General features: G+C 38.8%; 2 protein-coding genes across 4 annotated transcripts; both read right to left on the bottom strand.

The window, feature by feature from the left end:
• Window positions 1-1,495: 1,495 nt before the first annotated feature.
• Window positions 1,496-6,145, bottom strand: gid4 (GID complex subunit 4 homolog). The gene is made up of 6 exons (XM_079645401.1): window positions 5,770-6,145; window positions 5,274-5,333; window positions 4,413-4,520; window positions 3,663-3,764; window positions 3,444-3,574; window positions 1,496-3,357 (listed from the first exon to the last, which is right to left on the bottom strand). Exons 1-6 carry the CDS (start codon window positions 5,992-5,994, stop codon window positions 3,294-3,296), a joined length of 690 nt encoding a protein of 229 aa, XP_079501527.1. The 5' UTR covers window positions 5,995-6,145; the 3' UTR covers window positions 1,496-3,293.
• Window positions 6,146-6,343: 198 nt separating this feature from the next.
• Window positions 6,344-10,556, bottom strand: drc3 (dynein regulatory complex subunit 3). 3 transcript variants are annotated; one of them, XM_079645397.1, is made up of 13 exons: window positions 10,209-10,556; window positions 9,897-10,064; window positions 9,710-9,826; window positions 9,406-9,572; window positions 9,114-9,260; window positions 8,856-8,975; window positions 8,649-8,759; window positions 8,386-8,562; window positions 8,143-8,274; window positions 7,749-7,819; window positions 7,301-7,424; window positions 6,810-6,941; window positions 6,344-6,685 (listed from the first exon to the last, which is right to left on the bottom strand). In XM_079645397.1, exons 1-13 carry the CDS (start codon window positions 10,339-10,341, stop codon window positions 6,590-6,592), a joined length of 1,695 nt encoding a protein of 564 aa, XP_079501523.1. In that variant the 5' UTR covers window positions 10,342-10,556; the 3' UTR covers window positions 6,344-6,589. The 3 variants fall into 3 exon arrangements, with proteins under 3 accessions (XP_079501523.1, XP_079501524.1, XP_079501525.1); XM_079645398.1 differs by lacking the exon at window positions 9,710-9,826; XM_079645399.1 differs by lacking the exon at window positions 10,209-10,556 and having other exon boundaries at window positions 9,897-10,186.
• Window positions 10,557-10,691: the final 135 nt, after the last annotated feature.

Genomic DNA, 10,691 nt, shown 5'->3' with positions numbered 1-10,691 from the left:
TTGGATTTCCACCATTTCCGCTCTGCTGCCCTAAGGATGGTTCTATTAGCACGCAGTGCGTCATTTAGCCAGGGAGCAGGAGGGGACTGACGAGCCTGCCAAGATGTGAGAGGACAGAGAGAGTCCAGAGAGGATGAGAGAGTAGAGAGGAGAGTTTCTGCAGCCGAGTTTGGAGGCAGGAGTTGGAACGAATCAGAGGAAGGGAGGGCTGAGATCACCGATGAGGCAAAGGTAGAGGGGGAGAGGGAACGGAGGTTACGGCGGACAGGTGCAGAGTTAGAAGAAATTAGGTTGTTATGTTTGGAAAGGGGTAGAGAGAATGAAATGAAGAAGTGATCGGATGTGTGGAGCGGGTTTACAGAGAGGTTAGAAGTAGTGCAGTTCCTGAGATCAAGAACATTACCAGCATTATGAGTAGGTGGGGATGGAGACAGTGAGAAAGCAAAGGCGGTTAACAGAGATGTTAGTTCAGATATCTTCCCTGTCTGGAGGTTGAAGTCTCCGAGAAGTACAGCGGGAGGGCCAGTTTCAGGGATGTGTGAGAGGAGATTATCTAATTCCTCCAAGAAGTCCCCCAAGGCGCCTGGTGGACGGTAGAGAACAACAATGGTTAATTGTATAGGAAGGGTTACTGTTACGGCATGGAATTCAAAGGTGGAAGGAGTGAAATTAGGTAGCTTGAAGAGGGAAAAGCTCCAGTTGGGAGAGAGCAGGAGACCAGTGCCACCTCCTCTGCCAGAGGGTCTGGGTGTATGGGAGAAGGAATATGCTGTGGAGAGAGCTGCTGGGGTGGATGTGTTGGATGGAGTGATCCAGGTCTCCGTGAGAGCAAGGAAATCCAGAGACAGTACACTACTGCCATCTAGTGTTGGCTGTCTCTTCTGTGCTCAGGAGATTTGACTTAACCTTACCAGTAATGCAGTGCTCCTGTACCCTAATGGTTAACGCACATTACCACACAACTGTCAACGTCCCCGGTTTAATTTTTAGCCAGGAACCTTTGCTGTATGTTGTACCCATCCATTTATGTATTACTTCACTCTGACAAAGCAATACAAAACTTGAAACAAATACAGTGGATATCAACAGGGTGGCCATGGTTACTTTCCCTTTAAACGTAAAGGTGGACATCTTCATGCAACTCTGGGAAACATTGATGCAATATGTCAAATCTGAGAACTTCATTTCCTTTATTCTCTTCTCTCGACTGTCCAAATGACTCACTTTAGTGTATGCAACTGTGCAAAGACAAATTTGTATTATTTCTTACTTTACCATATATCAGCAAGTATGACGTTATATTATGTCTCTTTAATTGCTATGCTTAGAAAAATAGATTCTAAATGTAATCAAAATTAGGCAGCAATACTTTTGGTACAAGATACTTATTACTCTTTTTTATATCATTATCATTTCTCATTGCTTTTATATGCATATATCAACGCCAGTAGACGAAATAACAATGCATTTTAGATTTCGAATAAATAATACACAATTGTATGAAATAGTTAGCTCTTTATTTCTCCTCACTCACAGGTGATTTATCATACATCGTCTTCTTTAAATCAGGATAATTAAACCAAGACTTAGAATGACACTCCCATATAAACATCCAATTCTTACATTGCACATTGTGTTCTCTGTTATATGATTAATAAAAAAGCAGACTATTCTCTTCAATCCGTATAATTGGGGGTACAAAAAATATATAGTGCCAACATTAATCTCACAACCCATCACATCCGCTCCTCATGCTGCAGCTGAAAGTCTCTGAGCAGCACAGAGGCGGCAGGCGGAGGACATGCACGCTCCAGAAGAACCCTTAGATCAACCCTTTTCAGAAGAAAACTCATTTTTTGCACAATTTCTCTCAAACAGACTTTCTTGATTCTGTTCAAATAAAACCATATCAACCTAAACATGGAGCTTAACAAACATTTAAAATTGTAAGGCAGCTGTTTTTATTGTTCCTACTTCAGACATTTTTCCATGAGCAACAAAAGGTGCTTTTTGTTTTAATCAAAATTGTTTATGTTACAGATACGCTGCTATATTATCTGAAGCTTTATTTTTTTTTTTGGTGAATTTGGTAAGCCAAAAATGCTATTTCCAGCCTCTGAAATTAGGAGATTTCCTGCTTCTGTGTTGAATGTATATAATATAAAACTGAATAGTTTGGGACTTACAAAACGAGACATTATAAAGAACATATAAAATAATCGGCAGGTGGATTAATAATGACAGTAATGACAGCAGCCCTACAGCTAACAGCTTCTTAAAATGGAAGTAACAAATGTGAATAAAACCAAAGAAAATATTGCATTGGCAAACTGTGTTGAAGATTAATATTTAAATCAGTTCATCGTATTAATCTTTAATCATTAATTGTCCAGTCTGTCAAAATGCACAGTTGGAATGTACTGTCACACGCTTCAAATGCGGGCCATTAAATAAATCATTTTTTCCTGTGAGCTTTTTCTTAAGCATTGTTTTTCAAGGTTGTTCTTGATTTGGACAATTAATAAATATAAAGTAGATGCATTTTGAAATCCTACCTATGAGTGACCTTTGGCTTGCATAAAATACATTTTGATGTGAAGTCATTTGAAGACTATTTGTTGAGTTTTTGACTCTGTTGGAAGTTGATGGTTAATATATCAACAATGCTGTAAACGTTACCCCATCACACCGTCCCTGAGCAACAAACCTAACTTACAGTCTTACAGACCTTGCATAAAGAGTGAATCACTGCTCATCATTGCTGCTTTTGTAACCCCTCCATCCTTCTCTGCACAGGGCGGCAAAGTGATGTTAGAATAATAAATTGAGGCTTTGCTGAATATAAACTCTCCTAATATTTATATAAATCTAATGTTCTTTTCTATTGCAACTCTCATTCAGAAGGCAGTTATGTTGAGTGTATCCACTGAAGAATGTCAATATCCAACAACAAGGGAACACATCTTACGAGTAAAGAAATTGGGAAGCACATCATTAAAATAAAACAGACCAAAAATAGGACAAATAGGATAAAAAATAAAATCTGAGGTAAACATGAGCTCTACAGTGAATCGATCATCCGTCACTGATCTCCGTCTTTCTCTCCTCCTCCTGTGCCTTTTTTCTTTCCGTCCACCATAGGAGTGTCTGACCCCACGTTGTATTTCCCAGCAGCGTGGAAACGTGTCAGCTCCGATCATGGCACCAAAGGGCTCTCCGTTGTTCCCGTCCTATTTAACCACAGGCGAGCATGAACTGTCCCCTTCTCGACTCGATACCTGCGTGTTTGTTTGTCACCGAAACTCATAAATAGGAATACTGTGCTCTGGAACATTGTTTAGGTTTAGTGACTGATACCTGCAGAGGGAAGGAGACAAAGAGAAATAAGCGATATATACATAAGAAATGTGTGTCGACTGTAGTTTGTAATGTTTGATAGTTACCATTCTGAGCTCCTATGGTAATAATACCCCTCGATAGTGGCCGTGGACTTCTGGAAACAGATGTAATAGAAGCCAGCGAATGAGGCACCGCTGATGTCTTTGATAGTGTGGTCTGGAACTAGAAACTGCTCCTGAGAGAGCAGAAACAAAGGGTAGAGGTTATAGCTCAGAGCGAACACAAGAAGAGAGAGAGAGAGGTCTGTAAGATGATGTACTAACCTTCCACCTCATGAAGACATAATCACTGTTGTCCAGCAACTCGTAGTCAAAGTCGTCTGAGTTGAAGCTTTTGGCATACTTATAAAAAGGCTGGAACTTGCCCTGTAAGAGTTTATTAAGTACTGGTTAGAGACACATTATGCAAATACAGCAGCAAATGCCTATCATCCCTTGATACAAACTTCATATTAAAGTTGCAAGGAGATCTTTTCAAAACAAAATGAGAGTGAACGTGTCAGTGAACTGCAGTGTTTCCCATACATTGATTTATTTGTTGCAGGGCGCCACAATTAAATATCGTCCGCCACAAATGGATCTAAAATATTTTGGGAAGGTGCGGTGCGGTCACTGCGGTACCCCCACAAATGGAATCAAATGATGTGGGAAACACTGAACTGGTTAGATAAAGAGCTGCAGATTCCAGATGCTTACAGCATTTTGGGTGAACCTAACTGTTACTGTGCCTTTCCCATCATATTGAAGGCTACTCATGTTGTGGTTGCTCAGTAAATGTATACATTCTGCTGTTATGGTGTATATTCATCTGATGCAAGCCTCTGAAAACACCCGCAAACACTAAACCAATGAATGCACAAATAATGTTGCACCATATTTGTGCTGTTGGTCAATATAAACTTGATTTAAAAAAAGTCTTACTTCATTTGGCATTGATAAATAACCAAGCAAAATCCAACAGAAAAAGTAACAACCATTAATTTTAACCCAAATTAAAAGTTAAACTTTACATACCCAGTGTTTTCTGTCAACGTCTTCATCAGCGTCCCACTTTCTAGTTAAAAAAGGCCTTTTTCGACTGATGATTTCACCAGCAAAGAACGTTGTGAGAGTGGGATACTCCTGTAACCAAAGACAAAAGGGAAGAGAACATTAATACATTCATTGTAGTTTAATTTGCTTCCAAAGTGTATGCCTGGATATTGTTATCAAAATGCTTAAAAAGGGAACTGTTCTGTCAAGCCATCACTGTGCAACATGAGATTGATTTAAATTTCCAGCATTTCCTGTTTATAAAATGCAAATGTTATTCAGCAGATGAAGTAAGAGATACAATTATTTAGTAGCCATTGTTCACATTCTGGATATCTACATGCACTTTTTCAACTTGAAACATTAGGGAGAATCGTCATCCTTTTGCATGTTGACTTCCTGCATGTAGTTGTTTGACAGTAAGCAGATGAACTCAGGCATACTTAAATAAGATGTGAGCAGATAACAGTTTGTTCTCTCGACCTTTATTTCTCATAAACAACGTATCAGTTGAAAATAATATGTCTCATTACTACCAAACAAATGTTGGCTCCTCGTCTTTCATGCCTCTCTACCAGAGCCACTTCATTTCAGGATCCTGTTGACATTTCCCCCTCCATATGTTGCGTAATGTCATGGGTATACAGCTGACACACTTACGCTAGGACCTGAAAGAAGAGGTCAAGCCTAGAGGCCTAATATTTGTCTAGCTTCAAATAGTTGTTACAGTTTAGCCTGCATCAATCAAGTAGAAACCAGTTCCCACTTGCTTTAACAGTGTGTGCTTATTCTATGACAGAATAAAGGTCAGTGTTACTACATCTGAGTTATCTCAAAGCTCACCTCAGTCAGCCCCTTGATCTTCAGGTATCCACACAAATATGAGTCCTCCACAGTCACATGCTGCAAACAGATTTAGAAAAAAATTATGAAAAACAGCAGAAGTGCTCTATACAGAGACATATTGTACAAAGTAGGCATTCAGGCATTATATTTACTTCCAGTAAGTCTGCAGAAATTGCTGTCAAAGGCAATGCTACTAGCTATGTATACATATTTATGTAGCTAGTTGCAAGAAATGCTAACGTGTTTGGGAAGTAAGAATACTACAAAATGGGCAACGATAATGTTAGCTATTGCAAAAAAGTCCAAACTCAAAATGTCACAGTAAAAGTCTTGCCAAATAAACGTGTCAACGTGTCAGCATTGTATGACAACCATAAATATCTTACCAAGCTAATGTCAGCCAAGTTAGCAACTAGGTGTACAAATATGCTGACTTTGCATATAACCATAAAAACTAATGATTTAAAAAAAAGTGCGTGTCAAAACACATTACCTGCAAAACAACCTCAACGGCGTAGGAGTTGCCTTTGCTTTTCTGAAAGCCCCGAAACTGTGAACCGCTGTACAGCAGCGAGATGGCCACCCCCGGCTGGGAGGTGTTGATCGGGGCAGGAGGAACAAGAGAGGCCGAGGATATGCAGGCCGAGCCGGGGATACTGCAGCACTCTGCTCGGACAGGCATGATGAGCGCTAAAGTGTCACCGTCAGCAACCGTCATTAACTTTATGACTGAGCACACCACGGCGGCACAGAGAAAGAGTCCTGACAGAGGGGCTGCCAGCTGCACAAAACCCCAAACTTTGTCTCAATTTTTGAAGCTGTCCATGGACTGTCTACGGAGGAGGGATACTGCAACGTTTCACTCCAGAATCCAGCTTTCTTGAATTTCATTGGCTGGAATCTGGTATTCGGCTGGAGCAACAGTCTTATTGGATAACATCCCGAGGTGCATTCTGGGAGTTGTAGGATATTTCACACTACAAACACAGGTGAGAGACTTATGGGTAACAACAATGTTTTTTATCCAACATTCCACAAGTCTGGATACAAATACATATGTATTTAGTTTGTGTTATACATACTAAATATGACAACACAGAGCATAAAATAAGATAGCATTTAACAGGATGTCCCCTCATCTTTTGGTCACATTCTTATTTTTCACACTACTTATTTTTTTAAAAGCCCTAGAAAACATTTTATTTAACCACACATGTTTGGATCATTGAATATAACTAATTTTTATTCAGAACTTCCGAGTTTGTAATATTTATGTTTGTTTGTGTAACCAAGTAGATACTGAAATGATGCTGCTACTGAAACTCCTCCAGCTGCACCAGCAGATGGTCCATATATCTGTGGAGGTCTTTGATTCGCATGCGGTTCTCCTTAAGGTCTTTGTCTTGAATCTGAAATAACACATAAATCAAAAAAGCAAAACAATAACAAGACTGTGAGATAAAAGGGAGAGGTTTGTCATCCAGATGAAAATAAAAATGGGCTGTTTGTTTTAATGTAAATTAAACTCTTTACCCCTTTAATGAGGGCCACTTTCCAGGAATTGGCACGTGAAACCAACTGAGTTTCTCGGTCATTGATCTTCATCAGGTGGTTATCATGGCCGGTTGCCAGTGCATCCATCACTGTCTCTTTGTCTGTAAACAGCTGCACACAGAGAACACAGGGGAGAGAGCACTGACATTGGTGATAGTCCATGTTCTCTGACTCATTCAGGTTAATCTTTGTCATCTTATTAGGGGAATCTATTCAAATGAGAATGTTCTTTCTCCTACTATATTTGCAATATCATATTTCTTTGCATATATATATGCTAAATTACATATGCTAAATACACAGCATCTTCAACACAATATGACAATATTCTTTAATTTTGTGGGTGTTTTTTTATTTTTCATTGGTCACAGTTCTGTTTAATATTAATCAGAGCACAACTGAGGGATACAATTATGTTTACAATAGTTCAAATAATTCTATATTATATTGTAAAAAAGGATAAAACTCACAATTCTAACATCATCTGGCAAGAATTCATCCAGATTGTCCTTGCTGGCGTCGTCCAGAAGTGCTAAAGCAGACACTCGCACCTTCCCATTATAATCATCCTCAAGATCTCGACATTGCGCAAATGTATGACTATGTCAAGGAAAGTTTCAATTGGATTGACGATTATTTTACCATAACTGTGTGTGTGTGTGTGTGTGTGTGTGTGTGTGTGTGTGTGTGTGTGTGTGTGTGTGTGTGTGTGTGTGTGTGTGTGTGTGTGTGTGTGTGTGTGTGTGTGTGTGTGTGTGTGTGTGTGTGTGTGTGATTTGATTATTTTACAATCAGACCTGAAGCAAGTTTTTTCCCCAAATCAGGGAAAACATCATCTCAATAGCTTGACCCTGGGAACAGATGTGTTATTGGAAATTGTTCAAAGCTCACGAGCTGATGCACAGTCAGAAAGGATATATCCCCTGGACCATTTCAGTGAAGTAGCCAACCATCTCTGAGATGTTGATGTCCAACCTTTTGGTGATATCCTGAAATGAATAGAAGGCTTCATTACGAAGAAGAAATATAAATAAAATAAAAATAGCACACATTTTTGGACATGTGGGAGATAGCTAAATTATTGAATCTATACGTGTCACCTTAGACTTCAAATGTATAGACACAGTGCAGTTTTATGAATAAATGTAAGATACACAATGTATAGAATGTGGACACACACACACACACACACACACACACACACACACACACACACACACACACACACACACACACACACACACACACACACACACACACACACACACACACACACACACACACACACACACACACACACACACACACTGACCTCCAGCTGGCTGACCATCTGAAACTCCAGCGTCATGAGGCCTTTACAGAGTTGGTTGATTTCATCATTGCACTGGTTGATCTTGACCTTCAGTAATTCTCTGTCTGATATCTTCCGCATGTCCACTGTCCTCTAGAAATAAAAACAAGAAAAACATCCTTATATTGGTTGCTAAAAGCTGCTTTACTGGTCCATCTAAATACGGTGCAGTACAGTTGAAAACAGTCTGGTCCTAACACCTACCTCTTTGTGTTGCTGCTCGAAGTTTGCCAATATGTGCAATGCTTTCTGCTGATATTCAATCACAGTCTCATTCTGACCAGTGAAAAAGCAGTTCACTTCTTTGTCTCTTCGTTTATGTTCAGCCAAGCCTGTTTCAAATACTTGCTCGCACAGATCCCCCATTTGTTTCTCAAATGTAAGGGTATGGTTAAGGAATTCAAGGTATTTTTTCCTGTGATTACATAACACATTATTATTATTACATTTGGTCTAAAAGGATATGTTAGAAGCAGATCAGTGATTTCAGGCACGCGGTGCAGTTTATCTGCCTCTTGGTCGTCGTTGAACATGCTCTTAAACAGGTTAGAGCCATTCAGGAACTCCACAAAGGCATCCTATCATGAACATCATTTTTACAAAGTAAGTTTAAGAAATATGAGAGCTCAGTGGAATATAATGTTGATGATAACCACATGTCAGCTTCACTTTACATTGTGTAATTTGGCTTCAGCCTCCTTGCGTTGCTCAGCTTTTTCAGCTTTTTGCTTGTGCAGCTCCTCACATTTCATCTCCTCGAGGACATAGCGGTGTTTGATAGATGCTTCTTTCTTCTGTACATAGACACACAAGACATAGACACACATTAAGTTACACAATATCATCACAACAAAATGTAAATAGCCATGTGGAATTTTCACATAAACTAAGGCATAGTAATGTTTTATTAAAAACACAGCACTTATACTTACTGTATTTTCGTCAAGTAAAGTGTAATCTAGGAACTTCAAGTCTGGAAAGAAGGCTGCGATGAACAATGTGTAATCGCCTTCCTTACTGCAAGGGTTTCCAAATAGATTGATGTTGAACAGGTTCTTGAACTTCCTGAGATAGAGCACCTTTGAAATGCATTCAAATTGTATGAGATTAGGTTATTTTATATTATGAAACTTCAAAGTACAAATGTTATATTAATCTTGCAATATAAATGCAGAATTTTACACATAATATGTGACAGATTTATACAAGAAAATGTTGTCGTACGATGTCCAACTCTCCAAGGAGGTTGTTCGCAATGGAGAAATGAGTGAGTCTCTCAAGTGTTTCCATGTTTTCGAGAACAGAGATTTTGTTGTCGGACAAATTCAGCAGTTCAAGCTTCTGCAAGGACTCCAGACCTTCAATTAGTTCTATGCCGTTGAATGACAGATCTAAAAGACATATTCAGAGTAAATGTCATTATTACTCAAAGTTACTGGACTCATATTTTAAGACAACATATTTGATAAAGCCTGCACAATCATTTAAAGAAAGCATAGCAGAACATAAAAAACAAAACTTAATTTACCAAGCCATGTCAGATTAATCAGATGCCCCAGACCCTCAATGTTTTCAATGAGGTTGTTATTCAGATTGAGTCTGGCCAAGGATGTGAATTCCCATAAGTGGTCAATCCTCAGGATGTCTGTGAACAAACAACCTTCAAATACCTGAAATCCAAATCACAGTGATAACCCACATTGTATTTTACTTACTTCTGAATTCCAGACATAGTTTAAGGATTTCATCGAGCTGGGTTCCCTCTTCATTGGCAATGCCCTGACCTTTATCTTTGGGTTCTTGCTCCAATATTGCCCGCTGAAGCAAATCCTCATTCATCAAAATACCACGACTCATCATCCTTGTAGGGTACTTCACTCCCACTTCTCAAAGGAGAAAGTAGATTGTATTTTGTAGATTTAAATGAGTTTACCAGACAAATATCATAGCCAACATTAGCCAACAAAAAAAAACTAGTAAGCAAAACTGCAAAAGTATTTTAAATACAACAAACAATGCAATAGTACCTAACTTAGCTAGATAAATTCTAACTTCTTGCCGCTGTTGTTTACACACTGTTACATAGCAACCGGCTGAACCTAAGCTGCGTTCAAGTATGTTCCAAAATTGCTGTAAAAATAATCGCTCAACTCCGAACATTCTTTCTTTTCTTGTGAATGAATATAATAACAACACACATTAAAATAATGGTGCCCACGATGAAACTAAGACTCGGTGCAACGTAGTCTTCTGTTTTTTTTATCGTTCTTTTTTCAACTACAATGAAGTAAATACCCAGTGAATCACCCTGATGTACATTTATATACAATATATTCAGAGGATGAATACTCGAGTCAATTGTTTATATCGTTGTTTGTGTATTTCTCAACATTGTATAGAGACTAATACGGCGCTTTTAAGTAAAATACATGTTTATATGGTGGCTAACATTTATACAACTGTTTGTTGAACATAGCTTTCGTTGCTAAATATAACTGACGTTGATTCTA

The sequence above is a fragment of the Notothenia rossii genome (assembly GCF_949606895.1).
Source record: "Notothenia rossii genome assembly, chromosome: 8".
NCBI classification, from domain to species: Eukaryota; Metazoa; Chordata; class Actinopteri; order Perciformes; family Nototheniidae; genus Notothenia; species Notothenia rossii.
This window is presented reverse-complemented; position numbering and strand designations above follow the sequence as displayed.